Source organism: Hylaeus volcanicus, chromosome 5, assembly GCF_026283585.1.
Source record: "Hylaeus volcanicus isolate JK05 chromosome 5, UHH_iyHylVolc1.0_haploid, whole genome shotgun sequence".
NCBI classification, from domain to species: Eukaryota; Metazoa; Arthropoda; class Insecta; order Hymenoptera; family Colletidae; genus Hylaeus; species Hylaeus volcanicus.
The window spans coordinates 7,524,129-7,537,672 of record NC_071980.1 but is presented as its reverse complement, the minus strand read 5'-3'; the positions used below and the strand labels follow the sequence as shown (position 1 = coordinate 7,537,672).

Below are 13,544 nucleotides of genomic sequence, written 5' to 3'. Positions count from 1 at the left end.
TCTCTCTCTTCTCTCTCTTCTCTCTCTTCTCTCTCTTCTCTCTCTTCTCTCTCTTCTCTCTCTTCTCTCTCTTCTCTCTCTTCTCTCTCTTCTCTCTCTTCTCTCTCTTCTCTCTCTTTTCTCTCTCTCTCTCTCTCTCTCTCTCTCTCTCTCTCTCTCTCGTTTATTCTTCTTCGGACATAGATCTCGATCGAAGGATTTCGATTCGACGTTCGCCTTTTTCCAGGCTTTCCTTCTTGTTGCTGTGTTTTAGAAGCGTTGTGTAGTTCGAGGTACGGGGTTACGGTGATGCGGAGATTAGAAGGAATTTGGTATTTTACTGTTAATCTTATTTGGTTCACCCAGGGGTGTTCGAAGAGTCGTTTGGTGCTCCTCTTTTCTACGTTAATATTGTTCGCGATGAATACATCGTGAATAGACCGCGGATTTAATGCATTTATGATGTTAACTAGTTTAATAAACATATGGCGAATCAAAGTATAATCGAAAGTATAATGAAAATGCATGTGCATTTGTACAAAACGAAATAATAATTGTGGAATATATTTAACATACATTACGTATACATTATTTATGCTTTCTGTATTATTGCAAATCATAAATGCATATAGTTCACACTGTAATTACGGATATACATTATGAATACATTACGATTTTTATCGCGGTGGATACATTCGATAAATTGATGTAATAATACCGGTGTGTAACATTCGCAGTTTCATGTGTCCGATGCATAGTAATTTTGATCAGAAACAGCGTTTTACGATCAACGCGAAGGTAACCGCGGCAGCTTCCAGTGGCTCTCTAGACGATTTTTATAAAATCAGTTTGTTAAATTGAACGTAACAATAGGAAGGTATATAACCGAAACCATTCTAGTTGGATATATGCACTCGAACGCATGAAAAACGTAGAAATATGGAGCATCGGAAACCATTCATTCTGTCTTGCCATTCCTTTTGTCGTATTTTTAATCGTTTTCGCGGTACAGTCTGTTCCAGTCGCGCGGGACACCGTTTGTTCCATTGTTTGGTACAAGTAAAATAATCGCGAACTGAAATACGAGATCTAAATAGAAAATAAACGGAACCCGGTACGTCGTTGACCTGTTCGAGAAAGGTTTCTGAAAACGAAACTCGCAGGTTCCCCTCTTTCGAATTATTCGCCTTTGTAGAGTAAGGTAACTCGTTCTGATCGTCGACACATTTCTTGGTAATCGCAAATTTTTATACGAGAATACGTATTTCTTTTTTTAATGAGAAAATCTTTGTGGTGTTTTTTTTTTTTAAATTCTTCGACTCGAGACTATTCCAAGTTTTACACTCAGTGACACTCGAAGAGGCCAAAGACTCAGATATAAATTTTTTGTTTGTTTAACTCTGTCAGATCGACTAATGCACCGACAGAAACGATCATTCGACTCGGATCGTTCGGAGTCGATCGCTTAGAAAGTTCGTCTTAGAACGCGTTAGGTGTTCGTCATCTTTACACGTAAAACTAATTCCTATTTCGTTCGGATTGTATTAACCGCAAGTAACCTCGCATTTATTGTCGTGTTCGCGCGCAGAACTAACGTAACGCAAGATTTTTATTTTTCCCAGAGCAATCGAAAAGTTTCGGTTAGTCGATCGCGCTTTTAGTTGAAGCAGGGTAGTTTTAGTATTCGATTAGGGGCACCGTGAGAAATTAGTAAACGAAGAAGGTGGGGAAATGAAACGATAGGAAAAGAGAGTCAGTTTTAAATATCGACAAGTTTTCATTTATTATCTGTTAAGGAAACGAACAAGATAAATTTAATAGTTGGAAATTTGAATCGGAACTATTTCATACGCGAATCAATGAAGTATTCCAATTCATTAAAACTAACGAATATATACATGTATAATAAGAAACTTATTAGCATCGTCCCAACATCGATAACGAACAAAATAGTTTCTCATCTCGTCGAGAAATGATCATGTAGTATAGCTCTCATCAGGATATTATATTTGTATCTTTAAACAAGTAAACAAACGATTTGCTTCTTCTACAACGATACCGTATTCCGATAAAACGAAGAACATGCCGGTTCACGTTATTCGCGAAAGACACGTTGTTTCTTTTATTTATTTATTTTTTTTTTATCTGCAGGGTGATGGTGCCGTAAGCTTCAGCTCATTCGAAGTAATCACTATTAATCACACTGCCATTTTGTTGTATCGTGTAACGTTACATTTTTAGTATTGTAATGCTTTTTCACAGTGAGCCAAACAGACATCCGAGCACGTCGCTCTCACGATCTCTTCTCGAGGCTGATCGCTCTCTCGAGATGGGCAAGATTCGAATAACGAATACAAAATTATTTTCCGACGGTATATTATTCATTACTCTTAGAACGAGTAAGTAATTTCGTAGAACTAAATGTTTATTAGTAGACTGCGGATCTTTATGCGAAATCAAATCTTCGCGAACGTGTCTAGAAAAATTGAACCTAAATAGCAATTTATTTAATTCTGCATACATTATAACATGAACTTTACTTTCAACTTTTTTTTTTTTATATTGTTGCATATTGTTTGTTTGCATTTCGTAGGTTCTTGCACGTTCGAATTTCCTATAAATGCATAAAGATCCGCGGATTATTTATTAGAGACAAAAATGAAAATTTCGTTGCGTTAATAAATGGTCATTTGTTGTTCGTTATTCGACTAAATTTTTGCCCATCTCCGCTCTCGTTGGACGAGGCAGAACTCTCGCGGTAATTTCCCACGGGCCTGGGCAAATAGATGAATTAATTCGTGCAATAGTAACAATTCATTCAAATATTTATTAACGTTAAATAAATCATACCCATCGATTCAAATATTTCGATCATTTCCGAGTAAAGTTGCGTCCAATAAAATCCTAAAATTTATATTTTTTCGAATTGTTCCTCGATATAATTTCGAACAAAATTTGTCCAGGTTCTCTGAACAATTCTAAAACGAACCTCGAATGCAAACTTTTGTCTAATTACAAATGATACTCAGTTCTGCCGACGTGGATCGATACGGTTCGACTCGATGATTAATTTTCATGCAACTTCAATGATCAGTTGTTACCTTTACAACCGCCAATTAGTGTCCACTTGTTTGCATAATAGTTGGAAGACCATGCCTGCATCAGCTGTGGCGCAATGCCTTTTGGCGATCTTTCGACGCCACCGCGATTCTCAACGTAGCTTCTTAACGTTCTGCAAAGTAACTGCTTGTATAGAAAAAAGAAAAAAAAAAGAAAAAAAAACATTATCAAAAGAAATTGCCATTCTCTTTCTTTGTTCGTGACTTGCCGTTGCCGATTCACGACTGCCAAGTGAACTATTCTCTTTCTCTCTTTTTTATTTTATTTTTATTTTTTTTTATTTATGTATTTAGTTAAACATCACTAGATTAGCGGCCTTTGGTGTGCAATTGGAACATTGGATGTGTAGCGAACATGTGGCTTCAGTAAAGATTTTCTTTTTTGAGTTTTGATCATGCGTTTGCCTTCGCTGCAGCGTTTTTTTTTTCGCCACCGGAACGACGTCGATCGACCCGATCGAGAATTCGTCGAGATTTTTCTGTTATTTTTTTTTTCTCTTTTGCTTCTCGAATAAAGAAACTGACCGTGAGTATTCAAACTCGATTAAATTTGCAATTGTTCGTTGGACGAATTTAGAAGTTTGTTTTTGATAACGAGATAACCAAGGCTCGTATTAATCGCGTTCCGACTAATTCTCGTTAACAAATCACGAAGCAATTTGAGTACTCACATGCATCCAGCACGATCAGTTTCGATGCGCGGTCCCCTAATTCGGGGTCCGCGCGAGTAATCTGAACGCAGGTGAGGGACAGTTGCAGGTGTAGTAACGCGGTGGGTAACGTACATTTAGAAAAAGACGGATCGGGATATTATCCAGTGATACCAAGACGCTTGTATGGAATATAGAAGAAATTCTACTATTTTCAAATATATATTAAAAATAAATCTTGATAAATAGAAACGAAACTCCTTGTGGCGTCAATATTCGCCACAGAAGCGATTGCCAGCGAATAACATTGTACCCAACGCGAAGTAACAACGATCAATATATTCTACAAGAAACTATTAGGTTTTCCCAAAAGTTTCTTTCGCTATACTAATAATTAATACATGCACAATAGTTTATGTTTTATATTACATTACTGAATCGTGCATGATTCATTTTGTTCCATTATTGTTACAACATGAATATCTATGAAATTTGATTGTCTATTTCTATAAACACGACCACATCAAATAAATTGAGTGCAACTCGCGAAAGAAACTTTCGGGACAACCTAATATTATTCCACGCTCGCTGTCTTGGTCGCAATGATACATTCGAATCATAAACGTGGCTCGGGTTGCAAAGCAGCCCCTGTTCGCTGAACCTGAGCCCTTGCACCCAAATTGAGTAACATCGTGCTTCATCTTTTCGTTAAACGTTTAAAAAAATATATATACACATCGAATCGAGTAACTCCTCCTTGAGTAGTCCTCCTTTTTCGAAGTCGGTTAAAAGACCGAATAAAAATTCACGTAAGAGATGTTTTTAACCGTCGTACCACCTGTCCACCTGTCTCGACACCTCGACAGCCCTCGATTAAAAGGGGGTTGTCGACCGTTGCTTCGATCATCCAGCAGCACCCTCGTTGACCGAACGAAACTCGTTTTCCAGACTTCTATGGAGGAAGTGGCTCGAGGTGATCCGAAGGTGAACCAGTCGTCGCTGTTACAGAAACTGTTGTCCGAGTGACTGCAGGCCAACGCCTTGCACGGTAAAGGGATCTATGTAATATACGTTTGAACATAAAAGGATGAAACCTGCGGGGGTTGAAAATGGGGGGAATACGTTTTGAGCGCCGTGGTTGAACGTTGGAAACGAGAACGAATATCGATCACACACCGCATATTACACCCTTATACGTAATTGGATACTATTGTATTATATGTAATGCTACAACACACGAAGTCAGTATTCAGATACGTATCACCAAATACAATGCGATAAAAGAAGGATAAAAGAAAAAAAGAAAAAAAAGAAGCTGCGCAGGTCGCCGCGGCTTCGCGCCGCAACACGGGGCCTTTTTCGTGCCCTTGAAAAAGATGTAGAAACGCTCGATACACCGTGGACGGAAAAGAAAATAGGGGATTCGCGACGAGAGACGACCGACAGATCGACTTTTTATCTTGCACGAACTCGAAGGACCAAAAGTTTCCGCTTCCCCCGTTCGGCCGTCGTCGAGACACTCGACCGCGTCGGAACTGACCGCGGTCCCAAAGGGCTGTAAACTCGTCTCGAGACGTGAGTCGTTCGACAGCCTTAGGGTGATTCGAAGCCGCGTGAACGATAAGCACGGTCGTGGAAAATCCGTCGGTGGAAAAACCGAGTCGATGGATCGATCGCAATGGGGGAACGAGGGGTGGTCGTTTCAACCCCCTCCAGTCGTCGGGCGATCTGGTTGAAAAATCGTTGATTTTGTTTATGGCGCGGAGTCTACGTAAAGGACAGAGGGAGGATGATCAGGAACACCGTGCAATTAGTCTATTCGGATAAACGTCAATTTTTAAGACTTTAGCTGTGGTGAATCTAGGTTCGAGAAATTTTATTGTTTTATCGCGTGTAACGTGGTGCTTTGTGTTTTAATTTATATTAGAGAGTTCGCGTTACTTTTAAATTTTGTTCGAGTTGCAACACGGCGAGATACCGAAAGAAGATAAGTAAGATTCGCTTTAATTTTATACTGTTCGTGATATGAAGTTCGTACTATGATTAGACGTTAGAAAAGAAAGAGAAGAGAAATGATTGTTTTTGGATACGGTGCACTGGACGTTTAACGTCGTTGAAATTTGTTTACGTGGCCATTGCTAGAAATGTATACTCCCTGCGTTCGTCCCTTTGATAATGAAAAAGAACGGTATCCACGTTGCCCGGCGGCTGGCGGGGGGTTAATAACAAAAGGGGCGGTTGCGCGGGGGGCACGTGGCCCGATAGCGCGCGGCGACGCTCTATCTTATTTTATATATATGTATATATTATATATATATAAAAGGAAGAAAGAAAAGCCTTTATCGGGGCATCCCAGCTTCGGACGATATTCGAGTATAAATATATATAAATATAAATATATAAATATATATATATATATATAAATATTAATACCGACACGATAGACTGACGGCCCGCTTGGGGTCAGCCCCCCATCGTCGGGGATTGGTCGTCACGTGGCTCCCGTCGGTGTTGTATTTGGTATCACTGAAAGAAAGAAACTACGTAGGTACCTCAAAGGTATACTTTACTATACCACTGGCTGTTGAACATAGAACTATTTATAGGTTTAATTATTGTACACAGGATGACGTTGAAGGAAAGAAAAAAAAAACAAAATAGAGCACTATCACGTATTCTCTTAATTTAACATCCTTTTTGACTATTACATTTATGAATAATATATTTGTGATTGTAAGAATCTGCAACCAAAATGTGACAAAGAATACTTGTTGTTGTTAATATGATTATAACTATTATTATTATTATTAATATTATTATTATTATTATTGTAATAATTATTATTATTTTATTATTATTATTATAATATTATTATTATTGACATCATCATTATCACTATTACCAATATTCTTGTTGCAATTACTATATTATTGTAATATTAAGGATTATTATTATTAATAATATTATTTTATTATTATAATTATTATTATTATATCGATATTGATATTATTGAACACTTGGAATATGCATATTTCTATTCAATAGTAAGAGTACCTTTGTATACATATATATGTACATATATATTGTATAAATGTATATGTATATATACATATATATGTATAGGGATTTATATAGCGCGTTATATATAACTGATTCGCCCGGTTATTTATATATAAACGGTATATAAATTTACGTATATTTATATATGTATACGTGTGAGGATAAAAAAAAAAAAAGTGGAGATCAATCTTCTATTTTGCATAGCTCGGTAATTCTCCTTTGGGTCTTAGAGATGCACACTAAAAATGATTAAAAAAAAAAAATAATAATAATAATAATAATTACATCTAAATGACATCTGTTGTTAACATTGATCGAATCGCGGACAAACAAACAAACGAAATGAATTATAAAAAAAAGTGTAAAGCGAAAGAGATGAAACAATTACGGTTGGGAAAGAAAATGTAATATGAAAAATAAAAGTTCTAATCACGTTTATATGTATATACACACGCCGCGCGATACAACAAAAGGAAAAAAAAAACAAAAAATAATGAATGGTGTGTATATATGTATATATAACATGCATATGAAAGAAATCTCACGCAAGTGTCTTATTTTTCCAGGATGTTTACCGATTATTAAAACGCGAAAAAAAATAATAAATAATAAAAGTAAAAGAACGACGGAGGAAGTTGGAAGAAATTGCCACACGGGGTGTAAACGCGAACAATTATATCAATAACTATGTCGATCGACAGTAAACGCCGACAGATACGAACAACGGTCGCGACGAGAAACGCGTTCAATAGCATTACCTTTTTATTTCGGCAACGCGGAAAGGGCGTCCCCCGGCGTAGATCTCTCGAAATGACGTCATTTCACCGCGATCCTCTTTATCCGAATTCGCTCGTCGTCCGATGACGATGATTTTTACTTAATTCTCTCGCTCCCGGTGTTCCACCTTGTAATTTTAGTTGTTTCTCATGTTTTTCCACTTTCGTTGCTGTCCCCCGTTATTGGTTACTTTTTACGCAGGACGAATTAATCGACGAATAGAGTTTATTATCGACCCTTCGTCGCGAAGCTCGAAACCGTCGGGGCGCGAAGGGTCGAACGCCTCCGGGGCTCGAGAGAGATCGTTGTCTCGCGAATATCGCCGGATAGATCCTTTTTATTGCGACGAAACGATGTATCTTTTTTCTGTTTTTTCTTTTTCTTCTCTTTTAGTTACAATTTTACGACGCGTAGTAGCGATTAATTTTTATTCGTCACGGGGGGAGGGGGGGGGGGACGCGAAACGTTCTCGTGGGTAGTAGTTTTAGATAAGATTCGGGGTTTTGAATTTTGGTAGCAGACGACGTAGCACCACGGGGGTGGATATGACGAGTGAGTATAAAATGACGCGAAAAAAAAAATATATATATATATATATATGTATATGTATACGTAGAGCGAAAGGGCTATTTTCTCGCGAGGAACGCGACGACACGGCGATTCTATTATCTTCTGTGATGCGAACACTGGCCTGGAGCACGAGAGATGGAGGGGAAGGGACGGGGCTGTGTGTAGGCGTGGTGTTGTAAATCTCTGTCGCACTTTCTTCCAATTCGAGCGGTTACAAAGATTGCGTAAAAAGAACCTGTAAAAACACATTCGTGAGGTACTCTGAATATGTACACGTGCATACATAGAGACACGTATACTCGTTTGTTGTCGCGCGTCGCCGTTCACACACGGATATACGTGCGCGTGCCACAGGGCGCGCGTGCGCTGCTGCTGTCGCCCCCGTCTCTCTAATTTGCACGCGTGTGTGTACGCGCGCGCGCTTACGTACACGCGTACGTATGCCCGCGCGTGTATATGTATGTATGGGAGTGTGTGGTAAGTGCGTGGGTGTGCGTGTGCGTGTGCTTACGTATGCGTGAAGCGAAAGTATGCGAAGAAAAAACGGTGCGAATGGTTTCACGGTGTGTGCGTGCGGCTCCGCGTGTTTTTTCTCTTTGTGCGTGCGTGCGCTCGTAGGCACGCTTGTACGCGTGTGTGCGTAGTGAATTACGTCATATAGATAGATCATATGTGCTTTCTAATGATGAATAATTTTATAAATATAAATATAATATCGATCTCACGTGTACGTTTATTTCGTCGCTCTGCACAGACAACAAACGACGACCTGTCATCTCGAATCCCACGCGGCGATCACGGTGGTCTTGCCGTCGTGTTACGTTCGCGGATATTTCATTTAACGTGGCGCAGGGTTTTGTAAGTAAGGTGGAAATGATTTTAAGCGGAGAAACAATTGGAACGCTCGTGGATGAAAATCGAAGATTGGCTTATGGGAGTGTATATAATTGTAACGATACTTAAAGTACATTTTATGAATAAAAATTGTAAAGTTTTTATTCTATTGTTTAAAAATAATTACGAAGGATGGATGTAAGTGTAAGACACTGCTTAATTATTATATATTTGGTGTTCTTTGAATAATTAATTAATATATTTTATTCTCTAAACAGTTGATACACAAGTACATACAATTAAATAAAATTTTAAGGGACTTACCATAGTGAAACGCGTTAATTTTATATCTACTTCTCGTTACAAGTACTCGTTGTAACTTTGTGTGATATGCATCAAGCATGGAAGTAAAATGCGACGGTGGTTTGCTGTAGTTGATTTAATTTACAGGAAATCTTAAATAAAAATCGTGAGACGGTTTCCGCACATTGGTAACATGTACTATGCTAATTACTCGTTAATGCTTCGTCCCTCCAGGTAGCTTCTATAAAACATCTTTATTCAATGCAAATACATAGACAGTTACAATAGCAAAATATCGTACAGAAAATATCGATAATTTAAATTCATCCGCGAGGTCGATGCGACGTCGATTGGCAGTTTCGTTGGGGACCTCGGTCCCCGTATTTTTGGCATAAGGCATACATCATCCCTGAATTCGGGGATGGAATCGTATCAGATATGGGCAAAATAATTAGTACTCCTCCACCAGCCATCGTGGAGGAGTACTGCGACACAACTTATCTATAGCGACTGGTTCGGAAATCTCGTTTCGTTGTTTATATACACAGAGTCGCTACCCCCCTGAACATCACTGGTAAGACCGTAGCTGTTGACGTCGCAATTCTTTAAGCCGCTTCCGGATCCTCCGCTGGTCGTTCGGGTTTGCGGACCCGTCCCCGTTTGCGGTATTGGTTGGCTCTGTTGGGGTATCGTACTCTGCCAGTAGGCGGTCGCCTCTGGCGTCGATAGTCTGGGTACTGCTGTGGTGGATACTGGATGTTGCCAGCCACCTCCTTCTGGCCGTTCGACGTGAACGGCGTTAGAGTATGGCCGTAAGGGTTTTCTATAACGCGACGACGAAGACACACCGCGCAGCGACTGACGCGCGAGGTGTGGTCTGCCTTCAAGGTCTGTTGAGAGGGCTTGCGGAACATTTCGTAGTCGGTGATAGTGGCCAACCAGTAGGACGTTGCAGTGGAGAAATAGTTGCAAGTGCCCAAGCCACGGCACTCGATGAAAGGTCTTGCGCGGAACTCCTCGAGACAGGATCCCGGAGAGATCAACGACTGGCCGCCACCACCTGCGCCTGCATCTCGGTGCTGCAAAATTAGTCGAGTAGTACATATGAGCAACTCTGTACTATTTTATAGCAGTAGATGGTAAGTAAATTTGACGGCGAAATACTTTTAACATCTCCTGACATCCTTCCAACACCTCCTAACACCTCCAACAATCTCCTAACAACTCCTAACATCTCCCAAAATCTCCTAAGACTTCTTCAGGCCTCCTAAGACCTCCCAACACTTTCTAACACCTTCAAAAAGTCACAAGACTTCCTAAGGCTTTCTAAGGCATTCGAAGGCCTCCTAACAACACCTGACACTTCCCTTTCGTTTCTTTTCATTACCTGCTACATTTCCCCTTTAATTTCCCTTCATTTTCTTACACATTTCCCTTTAATTTCCCTCCATCACCTTACACATTTCCCTTTAATATTCCTCCATTTCCTGGTATATTTCCCTTTAATTTCCCTCCACTAGCTTACACATTTCCCTTTAATATTCCTCCATTTCCTGGTATATTTCCCTTTACTTCCTGGTACATTTCCCTATAATTTCTCCTCATTTCTGTGATATATCCCCCATATCTGTGATATTTCCTGGTTTAACAATATTGCAAATGGTTCGGCTCAAACCTTCAACAATGTTGCAAGTCCAACAATGTTGCAAATAGCTTCTCTCGGACCACAACAATGTTGCGAATCGTTCTTCTCGAGACTACAACAATGTTGCGAAGTTCGACAATGTTGCAAATCGCTTCTCTCGGGACTACAACAATGTTGAAAGTTCAACAATGTTGCAAATGGCTTCTCTCGGGACTACAACAATGTTGAAAGTTCAACAATGTTGCAAATGGCTTCTCTCGGGACTACAACAATGTTGCAAGTTCAACAATGTTGCATATGGCTTCTCCCGGGACTACAACAATGTTGCAAATGTCGAGTCGATTTTTCGGATTTTGTCACATTCTGCCGAACTTCTGAGCTGCAACTATGTTGGAATTTTGAGCAGGGTCAAGTTCAACAATGTTGCAAATCGTCCCGCTCAAAATTGTGATGGGAAATGCCGGATTTTTACTCCTGGCAACAGGAGGAGGAGAACATGATATGCGACGAGGTATCCATAAAATTTATTTCTATCTCTAAACTTACCTTACGTGTGAGGAAATAAAGAGAAATGAAGGGAACTGTTGTTAGGTGTTGTCAGGATGTTTAAGGAGGTGTTGGAAGCTGTCAGGAATTGTTAGGAAGTGGTAGGATTTCTCAGGGGATGTCAGGAGGTGCCAATAGGTATTAGGAGGTATTAGGAAGTGTCAGAGTGTGGCAGGCAGGAGGTGTTGGGAGTTGTCAGAACGTATTAGAAGGTCCCAGGAGGTGCCGACATGTGCTATGAGGTATTAGGAAGTGTTAGGAGATGTTAGGTAAATGTTAGAATGTGTGAGAAAACATAAGATGGACCCATTGCCTCATTTTATATAGGCAACCAGAATTGCAGACAGGCACGGCGGGTTACGCGAATTTAGGCTCAGGGAAAATGCCACTAATATTTGGCTATCGATGTTACAGATAAGTGCTCTGGAAAGCACATGCTTGCGAGATAAATAAACCTAGTAGTCTATATCATACTGAATTTGGATATAGTTAAGAGATCTGCTCACCATGAGGAAGCTGTACCCGATCCAAAGTTCATCCCAACCAGCTGGACATTCCGGTATAGCCATGGATTGACTGTGCACTGCGATTGCACGAGTTGGCGCTTCACAGACAGAACACCTGGAAATGTATCTGCCTACTTCTGGCGCCGGTATGGGCGTCATTGACATTGGCATGGGTTCCGTGGTACTCAGCCAATAACTGTAGTCGTTGCGTTGCGCGTAATCACATACGTTGTTTATGTTACAGAACATGAAGGGCATGGTGGAGAACCTGGTGACGCAACTACCGGGGGCGCCTGCGAAAGAACGTCGATATTAATATAAAATTCGTAATTTCCGTGTTTATCATTTCGCTATAACTCCAATCCAAATGTAATTTCAAACAACTACCAATGTACAATTCTGTGAATAAACATTTTAATCTTAGTAATTATGGCCGTACAAATATGATTTCTCAACCCTTGACTATTCCTATATGACCGAAGAAGATACTACGATTAAAAATTAGGATCTAGTTATGTTTTAATATATTAAAGTTCCTCAGAAAGTATTGCGCATCTGCACTTTTATTGTATTTAAAATAACCAGAGAGAAAAGTAATTAAAATGTACAATATTTTCTGAGTTGTTGGTCATTCTAATTAAGAAGTGTCAAGTAGTCTTTCTTACCAAGATCTTGTGCGAAAGGATGTCCGTTGCCCATTATATGTAGCAAAGAGAAACCGTCCCAGAGTTTGACAGTGTTTTTCGGACATTGAGGTATCATTTCGGATTGCGAGTGTCGAGCTATGTTGAATCCTCTGTTTCGTGCACCTGGTGCTGGTGGTGCTGGGGCTCCTGGAACTCCAGGGTATCCTACACGGCAGAATAACGTACCGAAACAATAGCAGACAGACAATATTATGTGTTCAATAATGTTTTGTTAATTAAAAAACAATTCTTCACCTGGTAGCCCTTGTCGTCCAACGGGACCAGGAATGCCAGGATAACCAGGAGGACCATCTTTGCCATCTGGCCCTGGAGAACCTGGGAAGCCAATCATTCCTCGTTCACCTGGTCGTCCGGGTACACCGTCTTCTCCAGGCTCGCCCATCATTCCCTTTGTCCCTGGGAAACCTACATCAACAGTCCTTCTATTAAGAAATTTCTAGACAAAGTCTTTATACTTTAGAATTATTCGTATTTCTCATACCAGGTAATCCTACGATTCCTATGTCACCGAGTTGCCCTTTTCTTGGCGTAAGCGGAAATAGACTAGTACCGCGATCTCCTTTTGGTCCCTATCAAATAAACGGTATTTAAGAATTTAAGAATTTAAGGTTCAAGATACAACGCAATGTAACGTAACCTGACCAGTTGGCCTGTAGCTCTGGTAGCCATTTATTACGGGAGAGAATGTAGCTCTATTCGATGGCAATCGCAATCATAGATTCGCATGCCGGCTTGGATTAAAGTAAGCGCAGGCAGGTGCGCCTGTTCATTGGCAACCACCGTTACGAACTGATATGGGTAGGTTGCAGTGAGTCAGGCGCAGGGGTGCCCCTGTCCGTTGATAACCA

At 40.1% G+C, this 13,544-nt stretch overlaps 2 protein-coding genes across 18 annotated transcripts in view; one reads left to right on the top strand and one right to left on the bottom strand.

Annotated features, from left to right (window-relative positions):
- The window catches only part of LOC128877508 (putative uncharacterized protein DDB_G0291608), a 143,763-nt gene extending 134,889 nt beyond the window's left edge, over positions 1-8,874 (top strand). For all 16 annotated transcript variants that reach the window (XM_054124867.1, XM_054124866.1, XM_054124852.1 and 13 more), the window contains one exon: positions 4,697-8,874. In XM_054124867.1, the coding sequence (XP_053980842.1) occupies positions 4,697-4,725 (29 nt within the window). In that variant the 3' untranslated portion in view covers positions 4,726-8,874. The remainder of the gene's footprint in view (positions 1-4,696) is intronic.
- Positions 8,875-9,527: 653 nt separating this feature from the next.
- LOC128877507 (collagen alpha-2(IV) chain-like) overlaps positions 9,528-13,544 on the bottom strand; it is a 62,133-nt gene continuing 58,116 nt past the window's right edge. For both annotated transcript variants that reach the window (XM_054124849.1, XM_054124850.1), the window contains exons 23-27: positions 13,178-13,265; positions 12,931-13,101; positions 12,655-12,840; positions 11,990-12,282; positions 9,528-10,371 (exon numbers count right to left, since the gene is read on the bottom strand). In XM_054124849.1, coding sequence (XP_053980824.1) covers positions 9,898-10,371; positions 11,990-12,282; positions 12,655-12,840; positions 12,931-13,101; positions 13,178-13,265 — 1,212 coding nt within the window. In that variant the 3' untranslated portion in view covers positions 9,528-9,897. The remainder of the gene's footprint in view (positions 10,372-11,989; positions 12,283-12,654; positions 12,841-12,930; positions 13,102-13,177; positions 13,266-13,544) is intronic.